Source organism: Agelaius tricolor, unplaced genomic scaffold (assembly GCF_023055355.1).
Source record: "Agelaius tricolor isolate 1412-34295 unplaced genomic scaffold, bAgeTri1.0.p SCAF_54, whole genome shotgun sequence".
Lineage (NCBI taxonomy): Eukaryota > Metazoa > Chordata > Aves > Passeriformes > Icteridae > Agelaius > Agelaius tricolor.
This window is the reverse complement of record NW_027269314.1, coordinates 504,706-522,522: the sequence shown is the minus strand read 5'-3', so window position 1 is coordinate 522,522 and position 17,817 is coordinate 504,706. Positions and strand designations below refer to the sequence as shown.

Below are 17,817 nucleotides of genomic sequence, written 5' to 3'. Positions count from 1 at the left end.
GCTCCGTGAGCCGCTGGGAGCCGAGGGGGGACAGCAGAGTGGCTGGAGCAGGCAGGAAGGTGAGGCACGTGTCCCCTGTGCCACTCCGTTGTCCCCAGTGCCACCCTACCGGGAAATTACACCTCTTTTATTGCTCTTAATACCCTGTGGTGCTGTAAAAACACCTGGGCTTTTTTTTTCTCCACCAATAGTTTATGCCAGGCTGGACCCGACACGTTCCTACGGTGTTGAGTAACGCGGGAGGAATGTTCCTCTGTACTGTTGAGTAACGCGGGAGGAGTTGTACCAGCGCAAAAAACGGGGTCACAAATAGGATGGGGGATCCTGTTTTGTAGGGTCGCCAGGTTGGACCCTCGATGAGCGCTGAATTAAGTCGTGAAAGCACTCTGACGCTAATTAGGAACTGAAGGCCACGCCCACTCTATCATCTTCTAATGAGGAACCAAAATCCACGCCCGAGGCCTCACCTGGTGCCGAAAAGGAACAGAAAACCACGCCTGGTATCGCACCTCATGCTAATGAGCTGAAACCACGCCCACGAATATGCCAATGAGGGTCTCCATGAATGCCACTCGGGGGACATGTAAAGCTCCCTGTGTCACACCGCTGTCCTCGGTGCCACCTCAGTGTCCCCGGTGCCACCCCGGGGCTGCTCGCCCGCGCCACTTCGGACTCTCTGCAACCCCGGGGCGGCTGCGAGGAGGGGCGATGTCCCCCGAAGTCCCCTTCGGGCAGTGCGGGGACACTCCAGGGCTGGTCCCTGTGGGATGGCCCAGGGCGGGGACAGTCCCAGCGAGGGACCCCGAGCTGCGCCCGGAGCTCCCGGGAAGGCGGAGGAGGCTCCGGGCGGCCTCTGCCTGTCCCGTCCCGTCCCCGTTCCCCAGGACGGGATCTCCGGGGCCGAAGCCACGCGTGTCACCCTGTCGCATCGCCCTTATCTCTCATTTGGGGACAAAGAGGTTGCGGGGACCAGCAACGTGCGGGTGCGGGCACTGGTGGCACCGTGGGCTCCGCAAAACTCATTTTAGTAGTTTTTTTATTTTACTATTTTATATTATTAAAAGATCCCCGATCTCCAGGAGGGTCCCCCGAGGCCACGGCCGGTTCCAGCCACTGCACCGGCGACACTCGGGGTGACAGGGATCCCCCCAGAGCGGGGCCGGGCGCCGGGAGGGGCAGCTCCGGGAGCCGCTCCGTTTCCAGCGGGCTGTCCTGCCACTCCTCCGCCTCTCCGTACTCCGAGAGCCGGCACTCCGGGTAGGGCAGGATGGGTTTCAGGTCCTTCTCCGCCCTCCTCAGCGCCTCGTCCCCCTGCTCGTCCCCGCCGTGCCCCGCCAGGGCGGGCCCGCGCCGCTCGCAGCGTCCCCAGCGCACGGTGACACCGGGAGCCAGGCGCACCGAGGCCAGCCAGGGGTCGCAGAGCTGCGGCTCGGCCCTGGCGGCCCTGGCGGTCGCCGGGATCACCTGCACGAGGGATCCCGGCAGGGGTAACCGGGTCCGCGATGCTCCCAAGCGCGGCCGCTCGGCCTCGGTGCTCACGTCCAGCACCTTCACCTCGGGCAGCACCCAGCGGGCGGCACCGCGCCGGGCACCGAGCCGGGGCACGCCGGGGCTGTGGGAGAGTCTGCGCGGATGGACGGACCCCGCGCTGGAGCGGGAGGATGATGATGGCGGCGGTGCCTCTTGCTCGCGGGGCTCCGGTGCTGCCGGCGCTGCGGGCTCCGGGGGCGCGACCGGCGGCGGAACCGGGGGCGCGACCGGCGGCGGAACCGGGGGCGCGACCGGCGGCGGAACCGGGGGCGGCGGCGCCTCCGGCGGGGCCGCCCGGGGCTGCGGGGGCCGCGAGGGTTGGCGGCGCCTCCCGGGGGCTCGGGAGGGTGGGCGCCTCCTCTCGGGGGACCGGGAGAGGCGGCGGCCCCGCTCGCGGGGCTGGGCAGCGCTGGGCGGCTTCGGGCGGGGCGGCGGCCGCGGCACGGGAGGCTGAACGGGAGGAGCGGCGGCGGCGGCTGCGGACCGGGACTGGCACGGCGGGCAAAGGGACCCGGTGTGGGTGAGGGGGTCGGGTCCCCACCCCGTGGGTGACAGCACGGAGCCGCTGGGACTCAGCCCGAGGGGTCTCGGGGAGGGGGGCTCGGGGCACGTCTCACCTGGCCCGGGGACAGAGGGACACCCCCGGCGGGAGCAGCGGCGGTGTCGCGGCCGAGGGGACCTTTGGCTGTCACCGGGCGAGCCCCGGATGGGAACGGACCGCGGGGCCGAGGGAAACCCACGGCGGGAGCAGCGGCGGGAACCTCACCGGGACCCACGGGCGGACTTTGAGCCTCTTCTGCCTCGGAGAGCTCCTCGGACGAGAGCTGGACAGAGGGGACCCGGTGCGGTGACACCGCCATCCCACGGCCCGGGTGGGCTCCGGGGGCCCGGGGAACCTCTCACCTCTTCCGAGGGCGGAGAGGCGACGGCGACAACGCCCGGTGTCCACGAGTCCCAGATGCCGGCCGGGGGCTCCTCGTCCTCCTTCCAGACCCCGTCCCGCTCGGGCTCCGGGTCCCCCTCAGGCTCCGGGACTTTTTCATCCCGCACCAGGAAGCGCCACTCGGCGACAAACAGGATGGCATCCCGCGCCCGCGCCACCGCGAACGGCACCCGCTGGGGACACAGCGCTGAGACCCCGCCCGCACCTCCCACCCCCCCAAAACCTCCCCAAATTAGGGGAGGGGGGGTCTCTCACCTGCCGAGCCACGGCTGCCAGCGCGACCTCGGTCAGGACCCGCTCCAGGAGCTCGTCCAGGATGGGCTCCACATCCAGCGGCTCCAGGGGCTCCGGGGACGGGCTGGGCTGGATCGAGGTGCGCCCGGAGCTCCTGGGGGAGCCCCTCTTGGACTGCCGGGGCTGCGCTCGGGGCTTGTCCTGCTTCGATCTGGTGCCGGCCCCGCGGGATTTCCCCTTCTGCTCCGGACAGAGACACGCACAGCTCCCGCTGCCCCCGCGGGAACGGCCCAGTGCACCCCAGTATGGACCAGTGCACTGCCACGCAGCCCAGCGTGTCCCAGTATGGACCAGTACACAGCCACGCAGCCCAGCGTGTCCCAGTATGGACCAGTACACAGCCACGCAGCCCAGCGTGTCCCAGTATGGACCAGTACACCGCCACGCAGCCCAGTGCGCCCCAGTATGGACTAGTGCACCGCCACACAGACCAGCGCGGCCCCTCAGCTCATCCCAGTACATTGCAGCTCATCCCAGTATGGTCCAGTACCTCCCAGCCCACCTCAGCATGGCCCTCCAGTTCATCCCAGTACAGCCCAGTACATCCCAGTATAGACCAGTACCTCCCAGCCCACCCCAGCATGGCCCCCCAGCTCATCCCAGTACACCCCAGTATAGCCCAGTGCATCCCAGTTCATCTCAGTACGCTCCAGTATAGCCCAGTACCTCTCAGCCCACCTCAGCATGGCTCCCCAGTATAGTCCAGTACATCCCAGTATAGCTCAGTAAATCCCAGTATAGCCCAGTATAGCCCAGTACCTCCAAGCCCACCCCAGCATGGACCCCCAGCTCATCCCAGTACAGCTCAGTACCTCCCAGTCCACCTCAGCATGGCTTCCCAGTACATCCTGGCTCATCCCAGTATAGCCCAGTACATCCCAGTGCATCCCAGGGCATCCCAGTACATCCCAGTACAGCTCAGTACATTCCAGTGCATCCCAGTTTAGCCCAGTACCTCCCAGCCCACCACAGCACGGCTCCCCAGCTCATCCCAGTACACCCCAGTACACCCCAGTATACCCCAGTATATCCCAGTACACCCCAACACCCCACATCCCCCATACCCTCCCAGCCATCCCCCGCCCCATCTGCCCCGCTCCGCCGCCTCCCAGTCCCTCCCAGTCCCTCCCAGTCTCTCCCAGTCCCTCCCAGCTCTCCCAGTCCCTCCCAGCTCTCCCAGTCTCTCCCAGTCCCTCCCAGTCCCTCCCAGTTCTCCCAGTCCCTCCCAGTCCCACCTCGGCCATCTCCGCCCCTTTGGCGTCCCGGGCTCCACGGCAACGTGACGTAATCACCGTGCGCCGCCCGCCCTTGTGTCATCACGCTGCGACGCGTCTCCATGGCGGCGGCAAGCGCCGTGTGAGCGGGGAGGGGGGGGGGGAAACCGGAGGGAACCCGGGGGGAACCCGGGGGCGCTGAGGGGAAACTGAGGGGAACCGGGGGCACTGAGGGGAACCGGGGGGCACTGAGGGGAACCGAGGGGGGCTGAAGGGGAACCGGGGGTACCGGGGGGCGCTGAGGGGAAACTGAGGGGAACCGGGGGCACTGAGGGGAACCGGGGGGCACTGAGGGGAACCGAGGGGGGCTGAAGGGGAACCGGGGGTACCGGGGGGCGCTGAGGGGAAACTGAGGGGAACCGGGGGCACTGAGGGGAACCGGGGGGCACTGAGGGGAACCAGGGGGGCACTGAGGGGAACCGGGGGGAGCTGAAGGGAACCGCGGGGGAACGGGCCTCGGGGAGGGCGGGACGGGCAGGGCGGGGAGCTCGGGAAGGGCTCGGGAAGGGCGGGGGGTCCGTGAGGTGGGGCTGGGCTGGGGTCCCTGGCACAGGAGATTAGGCCGGGGGTTGTGGGGGGCGCTGGGAGGGGAGAGGGGTGGATCTGCCCCCAGACCCCCGGGATCTGCCCCCAGACCCCCTGGATCTGCCCCTTGCTCCTCTGGATCTGCCCCTCCCTCCCCTGGACCTACCCCCAGCCCCCTGGATCTGCCCCTCTCTCCCGTTGATCTGCCCCATCCCCACTTGGATCTGCCCCCAGCCCCCTGGATCTGCCCCCACCCCTCCCCTGGACCTACCCCCCCAGCCCCCTGGAGCTCCTGGAACCCCCCTGGATCTGCCCCCAGCCCCCTGGATCTGCTCCTCTCTCCCCTTGATCTGCCCCAGCCCCACTTGGATTTGCCCCCAGCCCCCTGGATCTGCCCCTCCCCATCTGAACCCATCACCAGCCCCATACCAGCCCCATCCCTGCCCCTCTTGAATCCTCCCCCATTCCCTTTCTATTCCCTCCCCACCCCTCAGATCCACTCCAGCTCCCCCAGAATCTGCCCCAAACCCCTCTGGCTGTGCCCCCCGGCCCTGGCACCCCCCCCGGCTGTGCCCCCCGGTCCTGGCACCCCCCCGGCTGTGCCCCCCGGTCCTGGCAGCCCCGGTTTGCCCGCAGGCCGTACCGGCGGGAGCGGAGCCTGGCTCTGCGGAGCAGCAGCTCTGCCCTGTACAACAACCTGGCTGTGCTGTGCCCGCCCAGCCGCGCCCCCGCCTTCGGGGCCGTGCACGGCTCCAGCCTCAGCCTGCTGGCCAGCGAGGGGCCCCCGCGGCAGCTGCAGGCCAGGGGAGGGGGCTCTGCCCTCAGCACCCCCCTGCTGACCCAGGTGAGGGACGGGGACAGCCCGGGCCGGGTCCTGCTGGCAGCGGGCAGGGGGTGGCACCCGGCCCTGGCACCTCCCTGGCACTGGGGGGGGGTCCTGTCACAGCCCTGGCACCTCCCTGGCACTGTGGGGGGGGTCCTGTCACAGCCCTGGCGCTGAAATGGGGCGGGGGGTTCAGGATTCTGTGGGGTCCAGAGTGTGGGGAGGGGAAAGGAGCCCCCTGAGGGGTCTGGGGGAATTTGGGGGGACTGCAGCCTGGGAGAGGGGCTGGGGGGGTCCAGGAGGAGACTGGGGGGCTCTTGTTAGAGGAGAAAGGGTTTGGGGGGCTCCAGGAGGAGATTTGGGGGTTCCTGATCTAGGAGGAGGAGTTTGGGGGCCTCTGGGAAGGGCTTGGGGGCTCCTTTTCCAGGGGTAGGAGCTTGAGGGGCTCCAGGAGGAGATTTGGGGGCTCCTGTTCCAGGAGGAGAAGTTTGGGGAGCTCCAGGAGGAGATTTTGGAGCTCCTGTTCCAGGAGGAAGGGTTTGGGGTGCTCCAGGAGGAGATTTGGGGGTTCCTGATCCAGGGGTGGGAGTTTGGGGTTCTCCTGGAGGAGGATTTGAGAGGTTTCCCCAGGAGGGGATTTTGGGGATTCTCCAGGGGAAGACCCCCAAGAGGTGGGGTTGGAGGGATGTTTTGGGGGTGCTGGCCCAGGAGGGGACAGGGGGGTCCCTCAGTGTCCCCAGGAGGGACAGGGGGGTCCCTCAGTGTCTCCAGAGGGGACAGGGGGGTCCCTCAGTGTCCCTAGAGGGGACAGGGGGGTCCCTCAGTGTTCCCAGAGGGGACAGCAGGGTCCCTCAGTGTCCCCAGGAGGGACAGGGGGGTCCCTCAGTGTCCCCTCCGTGTCCCCACAGGCCACATGGTGCGAGCTCCCATCGCGGGTGCTGCTGGTGCTCACATCCCAGCGCGGGGTGCAGGTGAGGCCTGGGGGGTCCTGGGGGGCACTGGGGGGCACTGGGGGTCCCCCTGTCCCCCCAGAGTGTCCCAGCTGTCCCTCCATGGCAGATGTACGATGCTGATGGCTCCACCATGGTGTTCTGGCATGCCCTGGATGTCCCGGAGCTCCCGGCAGGTGAATCCCCCCCGAGCCCCCAGCCCTGCCCAGGCCTCCTCTGACCCTGTCCCCAAGTGCCACCTGCACAGGGCTGGGGGATCCATCCCCCCAGGGAAGGGCACTCCACCCCTGCCAGGGTGGGAATTCCAGCCCTTTCCAGGAAGGAATTTTGTCAATATCCAACCTAAACCTCCCCTGGCACAGCTTGGGGCTGTTCCCTCTCATCTGTCCCTGTTCCCTGGTTGTCCCCTCCTCTTGAGTTGTGCAGAGCCACAAGGTCCCCATTTATCCAACCCTTCTGTCAAACCTTAAAACTTTGCTACAAATCCATTTCCCATGGCCCCTGATCCCCCTTTTCTCCAGGCTGAGCCCCTTCCCCACCTCCTGCACACCAACACCTCAAGATCTTCTTGTGACAGGCCCAAACCTGTGCCAGGACTGGGGTGTGACCCCCAATTCCTGTCCCAGACCTGTTCCCTTCCCCAGTTCCTGTCCCACAGTGACACAAACCTGTTCCCTTCCCCAATTCCTGTTCCAAACCTGTTCCCTTCCCCAGTTCCTGTCCCAGGGTGACACAAACCTGTTCCCTTCCCCAGTTCCTGTCCCAGGGTGACACAAACCTGTTCCCTTCCCCAGTTCCTGTCCCAGGGTGACACAAACCTTTCCCTTCCCTTCCAGCACATTCCGTGTTTGCCCGAGGCATCGCCGCTGCCGGCGGCCGCTTCATCTGCGTGGGTGAGCCCAGGGCGTGGGCAGGGTGGTGGCCCTGGGCTGGCCCAGCCCCTGCTGACCCCCCTGACCCACAGGGACATCCTTTGGGGCCGTGCTGGTGTTTGACATCCCCCCAAAAGGGACCAACGTGACGCTGAGCGAGGTCCTGGAGCAGCACCGGGATCCCATCACCGACATCGCGGCCGAGCAGGGCCAGGCCCCGGTATGGGGGGAGAGGGGGACCCTAAATCTCATCAGGGACATCTTCCACTGCCCCAGGTGGCTCCAGCCTGGCCTTGGACACTTCCAGGGATCCAGGGGCAGCCACACCCTCACAGGGAAGGATTTCTTCCCAAAATCCCACCCAAATTTCCCCTTCTCCAGTGAGAAGCCGTTCCCTGTGTCCTGTCACGCCATCCTTTGTCCCAAATCCCTCCCATCTCTCCTGCAACCTCCTGGAAGCTCCCAGGGCAGGTCCCTGCAGACTCACCAGCCAGTTTCCTCCCACTCAGCACTTTCCCTGATGAGTCACTGAACTTTCCTTGCTCTGGGATCCCCAAGGAATTCATCCCCCAGATGCCATTCCCGAGCTGCCGTGTCACCGTGGGGACACGGAGCTCTTGTGTCACCTCCCACTGCCAACCCCGGGCTTTGCTCCCAGGGTTCCCAGGGCTGTACTGGGGCATTCCCAGGGCCGGGAGGAGCCGGGAATCCTCACGGAGGGAGGGAGGGAGGGAGGGGTGCCCTGATCCTTCCTCGAAATCCACCCTGGTGTGGCCGCGTGGGCAGGGCCGGACGAGTTCCAACGGAGCCGCCCCCGGGCGCTGCCGGCCCCGCTCCCGGCCGGGACCCGTCAGCGCTTGAGGAGCTGTCCCGGCTTGTCCCGGTGCCCGTGGGACAGTGCCACCCCGGAGCTGGGGACACTGCCCGGTGTCCCTGAGCCACCTCTCCCCACAGGACGGGGCTGGGGACCTGGTGACAGCCGATGACTCCGGGACGCTGTGCCTGTGGAGCAGCGGGGAGGAGTTCACGCTGCTCGGGAAGATCCCGGGATCTGGGTGAGCGCCGGCGATGCCGCGGGGTGTTGGAGACGAGGAGGGGACACCCCTGCGGTGGTGACACGTGGCCCTGTGTCCAGCTGCACGTGCTCCTCGGTGGCGCTGTGGAACGGGATCGTGGCCGCGGGCTATGGGAACGGGCAGATCCGGCTCTGGGAGGCGGCCTCGGGGCGGATCCGCGCCCAGGTCAGCGCCCACGCCCGCTGGATCTACGCGCTCGACCTGGCACCGCTCACCGGCAAGGTACGGGGGCACAGCTGGGGGCACAGCTGGGGGCACACTCAGCATCCCATGCTGGCATCCTGCCCAGTATCCCAGCCTGCCCAGTATCCCACACTGACATCCACCTGGCATTCCAACCTGAAATGCCAGCCTGGCATCCCACTTTGAATTCCAGTCTGAAATCCCAACCTGGCATTCCAACATGAAATCCCAATCTGGCATTCCAGCCTGAAATCCCACCCTGGCATTCCAACCGGGCATTCCAGTCTGAAATCCCAACCTGGCATCCCACCTGGCATTCCAACCTGAAATTCCAACCTCAAATCCCAGCCTGGCATCCCACTTTGAATTCCAACCTGAAATCCCAACCTGGTATTCCAACCTGGTGTTCCAACCTGAAATCCCAACCTGGCATCCCACCTTTAATTCCAGTCTGAAATCCCACCCTGGCATTCCAGCCTGAAATCTCAACCTGACATCCCACCTTGAATTCCAGCCTGAAATCCCAACCTGGCATTCCAACGTGGTGTTCCAACCTGACATCCCACTTTGAATTCCAGCCTGAAATCCCAACCTTCACCCCATCCACCCCACATCCCACCTGGCATTCCACCCTGAACTCCCACCCTGATATCCCGCCCCAGTGTCCCACCCTGCCAGTGGCACTGCCACCTCCGTGGTGTCCCCACTGTCCCCCTGCTCCCCTGGCAGCTGCTGTCGGGTGCAGAGGATTCCTTTGTCCACGTCTGGAAGCTCAGCAGGAACCCAGACACCGATGACATCGAGGTCAGTCCGGGCTTGGGACAGGGACACGGGGCTGCTCCACGGGGACAGGGACGTGGCCCTTGGAGCTGTGGGAATCCTGGAACTCGGGTTGGAGTTGGCTCCGCCGCCCCGCAGGTGCAGCACTGCCACGCCGAGTGTGTGACAGACACTCAGGTGTGCGGCGCCCGCTTCTGCGACCCCGCCGGGGACACCTTCGCTGTCACCGGCTACGACCTGAGCGAGATCCTCTGCTACGGCCCCGCCTGAGCCGCGGCTGCTGCCGGGATAACGGCAACGCCGGGAAGGCCGGGACAATCCACCGGGAATGCCGGGACGCTCCCCCTGGGTGAGGGCTGAGCACAGATCCCCCCCTCCCTGCAGCTCCGGCCGGGATCCTCCCCTGCCCCAAGCCCTCCCGAGGGCTGGGAGCGGCTCCAGCAGCCCCGAGGGGATCCTCCCATGGCTCCCACCGGCTCCGGGATCCTCCCGTGGCCTCCCGCCCTTCCCGGAGGGTGGCGTGGCTGGGAACGGAGCCGGCTCAGACGGGAGGATCCCGGGAAACCTGTGCTACCTGCTGCTCCGGCCCGAGAGCCCGGCCCAGCGTCCCAGCGTGCAGCATCTGCCGGGCACAGCTCCTGGGGAGGGGAAAAAATGGGGGAGGGAGGCCAGGAGGAGGACATGGGGGACCTGGGGCATCCTGCATCCCAACCCCCCGGGATCCCAAATCCCCATGGGATGCTGCAGTCCCATGGCCACGGGCCAGATGTTTGAGGCCCCAGCTGTGCTGCGGGGCTGGAAACGGCAGCAGCAGCTGCAGCGGGACCCCAGGGACATCCCTGGGTCCCCTCCAGCCTTGACTGTTCTTGACCCCCCCCACGGGAGCTGAGGTGACCCCAAGCTCTGCTCCCAGGGAGGGGGGAATGGGGGGGCCCAGCCCTGGAGCTGGGGGGGCTCAGCCTGGGACAGGCCCTGAGGTGAGGGGAACCCCCCAAGCCCACCCCACCCCCCCTGCCGTGCCGGGGACCCCCCCACCCTGAAGGTCCCACTCGTGTCCCCCCATTTCTGTTCCCCTCCCCCCAGTAAATACACCCCAGTGAAGCCCCCCCCGTGTCACTCCTTCCTGGGGGGAGGGCTCGTGTATTGGGGGGCTCTGCAGGGTTTGGGGGGGCCCTGCAGGGTTTGGGGGGGCCCGGCAGGGTTTGGGGGGGCCCAGCAGGGTTTGGGAGGCCCAGCAGGGTTTGGGGGGGCCCTGCAGGGATTGGAGAGGCCCAGCAGGGTCTGGGGGGGCCCAGCAGGGTTTGGGGGAGCCCTGCAGGGTTGGCAGGGCCCAGCAGGGTTTGGGAGGCCCAGCAGGGTTTGGGAGGCCTAGCAGGGTTTGGGGGGGCCCAGCAGGGTTTAGGGGGCCTAGCAGGGTTTAGGGGAGGCCCTGCAGGGTTTAGGGGGGCCCAGCAGGGTCTGGGGGGGCCCTGCAGGGTTTTGGGGGGCCCAGCAGAGTCCAGCTCCGTTACAAAAAGCTTTATTAAAGGTTAAAACAGCCGCTGCTGAGGTGGGGGGCCCCGCTCCGGGCCGGGTAGGGCCCCGAGGCCGGGGTGGGGGCGGCCCCGCTGTGCTCCTGGGGTAAAAAAGTGTAAAAATGGTTGTGCAGTTCAGCCCGGGGGCGGGCACGGTGCTCCCCCCCTCACTCCGGGGTGGGGACACATCCCGGGGACAGCGACAATGCCACCACGCCCTCGGGACAGGGACAATGATCCCCCCCCCCAGTCCAAGGCACAGAGATGAGCCGGGGGCTCTCGCAGCCACACAAGCACCCAGGGACCCCTCCCCGCGCCCACCCACCCACCCAGCCCGCCCTGCTCACAGCTTGGCCCCCCCCGCCCCACGCTGAGGGAGGAGGGGAGAAAATACAGCACCAGAGAGCCCTACGGGGGTGGGGACCCCCCAGAAAAGAAAGGGGGAGCGGCAGAGCCCCCGCTCCCCGCGCACCCCAGCCCCAAATACTGCTCGGTCAGAGGTAGCACCAGCGATGGCCGCGGCCCTGCTGGGTGGGGGGGCCCTGCCGGGGGGAGGGGGCTCAGCACGGCCCCCCCCCCCTCACCGGGGAAAGGCACGGTGGGACCGGGGGGCTGCGACCCGGCAGAGCCTGTAAACAGCCGGGGAGGGGGGGTAAACAAGCCCTTGGGGACCCCCACCCCGGCCAAGCCCCCTGGTTCAGTGGTGGGGAGGGGTCCCAGGGCTGAGAGCCACAGCCCGGGGCAGGGGGGGTCCTGGGCCAACCCCTCTGTTGAGTGTGGGGTCCCTGGGGCTGAGGGTGGGGGTCCCAAGCCCTCAGCCCAGCACAGGGACCCCCAGCCCTTCATGGGAGCCCTGGGCCCAAGCCCCCCCTCAGCACAGGGACCCCCAGCCCAGAGGAGCCCCCCAGCCCTTTATAAAAGCCCCAGGCCAATGGCCCTCACTCCACACAGGGACCCCCAGCCCAGCTGAGCCCCCCAAGTCAAATGTGGGGGTCTCGGGGCCTGAGCCCCCAGCCCAGCACAGAGACCCCCAGCCCAGCCAAGCCCCCCCAGCCCCGAGCCCCCCACTCACCACAGGGACCCCCAGCCCAGCTGAGCCCCCTCACCCTGCACGGGGACCCCAGGGCCGAACCCCCTGCTCAGCACAGGGGCTCCCAGCCCTCCCGAGCCCCCCAGCCCCACACGGGGGTCCCCTCCCCGAGCCCCCTCGCTCAGGACACGGGGGGTGAGGGTCTCCAGAAGCACCACTTGCTGCGGGGGTGCTGCTTGCGCTGCAGCTGCTCCTCGCGCTCCCGCTCCTTCTTGGAGCGCAGGTACAGATCCTCCTCCTTCAGGTACCACACCGGGGGCCAGCGGTGCCGCTCGAAATGCGCCTGGTTCTCTGCGGGGACATCCCGGGGCTCAGGGCACGGCCGGGGACCCGCTGCCCTCCCCATGCCCCCCGCTCACCCTCTCCGTACCTGGGGACATGAACTTCATCTCGCGGGGGAAGCGGCGGCACACGCGGTTGTAGTTGGTGCAGATGTAGTGCAGGCACCACGCCGCCAGCTGCCGGGCGTTGTGGAACTGGGAAGGGATTTGGGGGGGTCACCCCATCACCTGGGAGTCTCTGTGCCCCCCCCGGGGGTCTCCAGCCCCCCCATACCTGCGTCATCTCCAGGTAGATGATGACCTGCTCGTCGATCTCCACGCGCTGCATGAAGGCCCGGAGCAGCTCATCCACGGCGTATTGCTCTGGAAAGGGGGGGAAACGGGGGCTCAGGGGGGGTCACACACGGGGGACGGGCCCCCCCGGGGCCCCCCGTGCTTACATAAGGACAGCGAGTGACACACGGGGACGATCGATCCGTCCCCGCGGCGGCAGCGGGGTATTGGCAGGTGACGTCAGGGACCGCGGGGGCGCGGGGGGATACCGGGGGAAGCGGGGCGGGGCTCACCGGTGAGCGCCTGCAGGCGCGGCAGGCACAGCCGGTCCGTGAGGATCAGCAGCTCCATGGCGTCCAGGTCGGGCGTGGGGGTGAAGACCCCGGTGTAGAGGAAGTCGAGGACGGCGCGGAGGCAGGCGCAGTTGGTGCCGGGCAGCGACACCTGTGGGATCGGGGGGTTGGGAGGAGCTTAGAGCGACCCCTAAAGGGGGTTGGGGCAAAAGGGGACCCTCCTGGCAGTGCCTGAGCTGGCACAGCCCTGGAGAAGCCCCCACAACCCAGCACAGCTCCCTGTGCAAGAGGGAACCAGGACACACGTGTCCCTGGGCCTGGGGCTCTGAGCAGCCCCCTGACCCCGACCAAAATGCCCGCCCTGTCCCCCGGAACCACAGGTCCCCCCTGGTCCCCACCTCGCTGGCGTAGCTCTCGCGGAAGCCCCCGCGGAACATGGCCCTCATCCAGTCACAGCCGGCGATGAGCAGCGGCTTGTGCGCCGGCACCGCGCCGTCATCCACGAGGAACACCACGTCTGGGGACAGGGACAGCTCAGGAGGGGACACAGCCACCCCCCAGATATCCCTTGTGCCCCTCAGACCAGGGGCAGCCACCCCTGGGACACTGCAGCCCAGGGACAGCCACTCATTGACCACCACTGTCAAGAGGACAAGAATCCCTTGGACACCCTTCGATGGGGACAGCCACCCCTTAGACACCACAGCCTTGGGGACAAGAAACCCTTGGACACCACTTTCATGGAGACATCACTGCCTTGGGGACAAGAAACCCTTGGACACCCTTTCCACGGGGACACCACTGCCTTGGGGACAAGAAACCTTTGGACACCCTTTCCATGGAGACACCACTGCCTTGGGGACAAGAAACCTTTGGACACCCTTTCCATGGAGACACCACTGCCTTGGGGACAAGAAACCCTTGGACACCCTTTCCATGGAGACACCACAGCCTTGGGGACAACCATCCCTTGGACACCCCATCCATGGGGACACCACTGCCTTGGGGACAAGAAACCCTTGGCCACCACCCTGAACTGCCACTCCACCCCAGCAGCACCTCCATGACTGACTGGTACGACCCCAGACTCCAAAGACCTCCAAAGAGGTGGAAGGGGCTCAGGCTGACCATAGCCCCGTGACCCCCCTGGCACCACGAGAAGGTGACACCATCTAGAGGTGACAGTGGTGACCCTCCCGTCCCCACAGCCCCCCACCCCACCCCCTATACCTGCAAAGACGCCCTTGGCCAGGCACTCCTTGACGCGGTTGGCGCGGCGCACGTGGAAGGCCTTGGTGATCTCCTGGTTCATGAAGCTCTCCTGGTTGAGCTCGTTGGCCACCATCATGCGCAGGTCGAACACCTCCAGCAGCTCTGCCACAGCCCCCACCTGCCTCAGGTCTCCATGGGGCCTCTCCAGCTTCCCGGTGTACAGATATTCCAGCACGGCGCGCAGCGGCTCCGGCCGCACGCCCCGGTCCATGGCCACCACCGCCATCCGCCGCTCCCGCCCCGCCACCGGGTCGGCCACTGCCTCCCAGCGCAGGCTCAGGAAGCCGCGGCCCCACGATGACAGGTCACGGGTGTCCCCGTCCCCCTCGCCGGGCGGCTCCTCCAGCGTGAAGAGGTCGTAGAAGCGGGAGCAGGCGGTGGCCAGGTAGACGCGGTGGGCGAAGACGCGGTGGCCGCCCTGCAGCTGGAAGACGACGTCGGCGCAGAGCGGGGCCTGGAACAGCGCGGCCGGGCCCCCCCCCCAGGCCCGGGGGGGCGTCGGGCACCTGGATGAGGGGCGGGGGGGGCTTGGGGGGCAGGAAGGGCGCCTGCAGCAGCGGCCGCTGCATCTTGCGCAGGTGGGACTTCCAGAACTGCAGGTGGCGGCGGGACACGAGCGCGGCGCGGATGGCGTTGTCAAACACGTCCTTGACACCAAACTGGGCCACCACGCTGGTCTCGTAGTACGGCACCCCCAGCTCCTGGGCCACCTCGTGGCCCCGCTCCGGTGGAAGGATGTCCGAGGGCTTGATGGGCCTGGGGGGGGACGGACAGGGTGGGGGCTGAGGAGTGGGTCCAGGGCAGCCCCTCCTCGTTCCAAGGATGCTGGGAGGTCTCATGGCCATGCCAGGGGGTGCTGGGAGGGTGGCCCCTCATTGTGGGGGTGCCAGGGGGACCTCCCAAGCCAGGAGTGCTGAGCAGGGCAGAGGTTCCACCCCACAAGTGCTGTCAGAAGCCCTGACCCACAGGGGACCCCATTCTGTGGGGAGATGACACACCCTAACAGGGCGGTGACAAAACTGGGGGTCCCCATAGCAGCACAGGGAGGGGTCCCCACTTTAATGGGACTGGTGATGACACACTGAGGTGTCTCTGTCCCCGCGGGGCTGGGGGTGACGCTCTGGGGGCTCACTTGGCCAGCGGCCGGCGCGCGCGGTTGACGGCGTCCAGGTCGGCGTAGCGCAGGTCCAGCTGGCAGCCCACCAGCACGATGGGGGTGCGCGGGCAGAAGTGCTTGATCTCGGGGTACCACATGGTCTTCACGTGCCGCAGCGAGTTGGGGTTCGCCAGTGAGAAGCAGAGCACCACCACGTCCGACCTGCGGGGGCGAGGGCAGCGCTGTCCCGCTGCCACCCGCTGCCGCTCGGCGTCCCCAAACACGTCCCCAAACACGCCCAGCTCCGGCGGCACCCGCGTCCCAGCCCCGCCCCGGGACGCTGTCCCCAGCCTGGGACCCCCCAGGAGCCTCAGGACTCTCTGAGAGCCCCACAGGCACGGGAATCCCACAGATCCCCACAGGCACGGGAATCCCACAGATCCCCTGGGAACTCCAGGGCCTCTGGGAGCCCCGTGACAGCGACAGGGGACAGGAGGGACCCGACGGGATCTGGCTTCGGGTCCCCACCGCCGGCCAAGCCACGGGCTGCCCCAGCTCGGGTGGGCCCCGTGGTGCTCCTGAGCACCCACGGGGGGTGCTTGGGTGGGTGCCAGCCCCAGCACCGGGGACATTCCACGCCTCCTGTCCCCAGTCCCGCCCAGCACTCAGCGTGGGGCGGCCGCTGCCATCCCAGGGAGTGAAAGGTGCCAGGGGACCTGGGGGGGTGCCAGGGTACGTGGTGGGGGGTGCCAGGGGACATGGGGGGCTGTGCCAGGGACACACAGGGGGGTGCCAGTACCCCCAAGTCCCCGGAGCAGCCGCGTGGCCCCGGGCCCGGGTTGTTTTTAGTCCGTGCCGGGACGGGACGTGACCGGGAGGCGCCGCTGGAGCCGGGCCCGTGTCCCAGACCAAGATAGCCGCCACCGGCCCCCCCGGGGCCCCCGGCCAGCCCCGGGGCCACCGCGAGCCACGGGGACAGGGCCCCCCCCAGCCCCCCCATTGCCGGCGGGCCCGGGGAGATTAGCGGTGCCGCGGGGCTGGCGCGGGGCGGCGGCGATAAGAGCCCGGACGTGCCAGCGGCCACGGGAACCGGCTGTTTACAACCGGGAGGCCACGGGAGATCTGGGGGGGCCCCTCCTGCTGCCAGCTCAGCGCCCCCGAAAGGATTCCCGCACCACAAGAGCCCCCCTGGAGCCGCCCCCCACCCACAGCTCCGGAGGGGCCGCGAGCAGCCGGGTCCCTGCTCGGGGCGGGGGCTGCGGGGGGTGCAGTGCTGGGGTCACGGTGCCCCCAAAGGTGTGTCCCCAAAGGAGGGGGATGGGGTTTGGGGTGCCAGAGCTGCTCCCCGGGCGCTGGCAGGAGCCCAAGGGGCTCCTTTGGCTCTGTGCATCCCGGGATGGGCAGGGCTTGCGCTCGGGTGCCGGGGGTGGGGGCTGGGTGCCGGTGACAGCAGCAGGGGTGCCGGCGGGGGTCTCGGGGTGCCGGTGGCGGTGCCGGTAGGGGGTGGGGTTCCGGTGGCGGGTCGCGGTCCCACCTGCCATAGGCGAAGCGCCGGTCTTTATGGTGGTCCCCAAAGGTGTCCCAGAGGCGCAGGGAGACGCTGACCTCGTCCACCACATCCCGGGAGCGCTCCAGCACCTGTCGGCACCGGGAACGGCACCGGGAACGGCACCATCACCGACCGCCCCTCCCGGAACCACCGGGACCACCCCGGTGTGCCCCCGCTACCCCCTCCCGGTTCCCCCCTCGGTGTCCCTTGCGGTACCGACTGCTCCCGGGTGCTCGGTACCCCCTTTTGTCCCCCACCCCCCCGCCCCGGTGCCCCTCCGTGCCGGGCGATGCCCGGTGCCCGGTGCCCCCGGGAACGCCCCTCCCGCCGTTCCCCCGCTCGCTCGGTGCCCGGCGGTGCCCGCGGCCCTCACCTCCTGGCAGACGCGGTACTGGTCGATGGCCCACACGGTGGGCACGTGTGTGGCCAGCAGCCGGTACTGGCTCAGCGTGGCGTTGCAGGCGCGGGCGCAGATCAGCCGCGTCTTGCCCACGGCGTTGTCGCCAACCACGACGCACTTGATGGTCTCGACGTTGGGCCGCTCGTAATCCACGTCGGGGTCCATGGGGCGCGGGGGGCCCCGGGCAGCGGAGCGGCCCCGCTCAGCGCCCCCCGCCCGGCCCCGGCCCGTTACCGACCCCCGCCCCGCCCGCCCCGCCCCACCCCGCCCAGCAGCCAATCAGCGCGCGCCTCAGCGGCACGCCCCGCCCCGCCCCGCCCCGCCCCGCCAATCCAGCGCGGCACCGCCCGCCTGGCCCCGCCCCCCGCGGCCCCGCCCCGCGCGCGGACAAAGGAGCGCCGCCAGGGGGCGCCGCAACGCCACGTGACGGCTCAGCCCCCTCGGGGCCACGCCCACACCCGCGGCGGAGGCCACGCCCATTGGGCGGAGTCATTGGTCACGCCCCAATGAGGGGCCACGCCCACATGGGCGGGGGGCGGGGTCGCGACAGCAGCGACAGCCGCGATAGCCGCGACAGCCGCGACAGCCGTGACACGAGGGACACCTGTGACAGCAGTGGCATCAGTGGCGCCAGGGACACCAGTGACAGCAGCGGGACACACCAGTGAAACCGGTGACAGCAGTAACACCAGTGGCACCAGTCAAACCAGTGACACCAGTACAACCAGCACTACCGGTCGCACCAGCCAAAGCGGTGACGTCACTGACAGCAGTGACAGCAATGACAGCAGTGACAGCA

The 17,817-nt window shown here is 68.3% G+C and overlaps 3 protein-coding genes across 4 annotated transcripts; 1 reads left to right on the top strand and 2 right to left on the bottom strand.

Annotated features, from left to right (window-relative positions):
- Positions 1-1,028: 1,028 nt before the first annotated feature.
- CUNH2orf81 (chromosome unknown C2orf81 homolog) lies at positions 1,029-4,601 on the bottom strand. Of its 2 annotated transcripts, XM_071455875.1 has the most exons (5): positions 4,003-4,601; positions 2,729-2,947; positions 2,434-2,646; positions 2,148-2,354; positions 1,029-2,019 (listed from the first exon to the last, which is right to left on the bottom strand). In XM_071455875.1, the coding sequence occupies exons 1-5, from the start codon at positions 4,009-4,011 to the stop codon at positions 1,045-1,047; spliced, it is 1,623 nt and encodes a 540-aa protein (XP_071311976.1). In that variant the 5' UTR covers positions 4,012-4,601; the 3' UTR covers positions 1,029-1,044. The 2 variants fall into 2 exon arrangements, with proteins under 2 accessions (XP_071311976.1, XP_071311975.1); XM_071455874.1 differs by lacking the exon at positions 4,003-4,601 and having other exon boundaries at positions 2,729-3,870.
- On the top strand, positions 4,022-10,287 carry WDR54 (WD repeat domain 54). Its single transcript, XM_071455891.1, has 10 exons — positions 4,022-4,123; positions 5,203-5,410; positions 6,298-6,360; positions 6,449-6,515; positions 7,176-7,232; positions 7,304-7,431; positions 8,166-8,266; positions 8,347-8,509; positions 9,200-9,274; positions 9,389-10,287. Exons 1-10 carry the CDS (start codon positions 4,104-4,106, stop codon positions 9,518-9,520), a joined length of 1,014 nt encoding a protein of 337 aa, XP_071311992.1. The 5' UTR covers positions 4,022-4,103; the 3' UTR covers positions 9,521-10,287.
- Positions 10,288-11,824: 1,537 nt separating this feature from the next.
- LOC139604673 (rho-related BTB domain-containing protein 2-like) lies at positions 11,825-17,264 on the bottom strand. Its single transcript, XM_071455873.1, is given in 10 exon segments — positions 11,825-12,145; positions 12,225-12,330; positions 12,410-12,498; positions 12,702-12,852; positions 13,100-13,218; positions 13,932-14,463; positions 14,465-14,729; positions 15,106-15,291; positions 16,604-16,707; positions 16,992-17,264. Coding segments are annotated over 10 exon segments (1,914 nt in total). The 5' UTR covers positions 17,184-17,264; the 3' UTR covers positions 11,825-11,975.
- Positions 17,265-17,817: the final 553 nt, after the last annotated feature.

What these genes read in the sequence shown, in the direction of transcription:
- WDR54 (XM_071455891.1), top strand. Translation starts at nt 4,104, where the DNA reads ATGGCGGCGGCAAGCGCCGT. An exon ending in TGTCCCGGAGCTCCCGGCAG is followed by an intron (nt 6,516 to 7,175) that starts GTGAATCCCCCC and finishes CTTCCCTTCCAG; the next exon opens with CACATTCCGTGTTTGCCCGA. An exon ending in GGGAAGATCCCGGGATCTGG is followed by an intron (nt 8,267 to 8,346) that starts GTGAGCGCCGGC and finishes CCCTGTGTCCAG; the next exon opens with CTGCACGTGCTCCTCGGTGG.
- CUNH2orf81 (XM_071455874.1), bottom strand. Translation starts at nt 3,229, where the DNA reads ATGTACTGGGATGAGCTGAGGGGCCGCGCTGGTCTGTGTGGCGGTGCA. An exon ending in TGGCAGCCGTGGCTCGGCAG is followed by an intron (nt 2,647 to 2,728) that starts GTGAGAGACCCC and finishes CTGTGTCCCCAG; the next exon opens with CGGGTGCCGTTCGCGGTGGC. An exon ending in CCTCTCCGCCCTCGGAAGAG is followed by an intron (nt 2,355 to 2,433) that starts GTGAGAGGTTCC and finishes CCCTCTGTCCAG; the next exon opens with CTCTCGTCCGAGGAGCTCTC.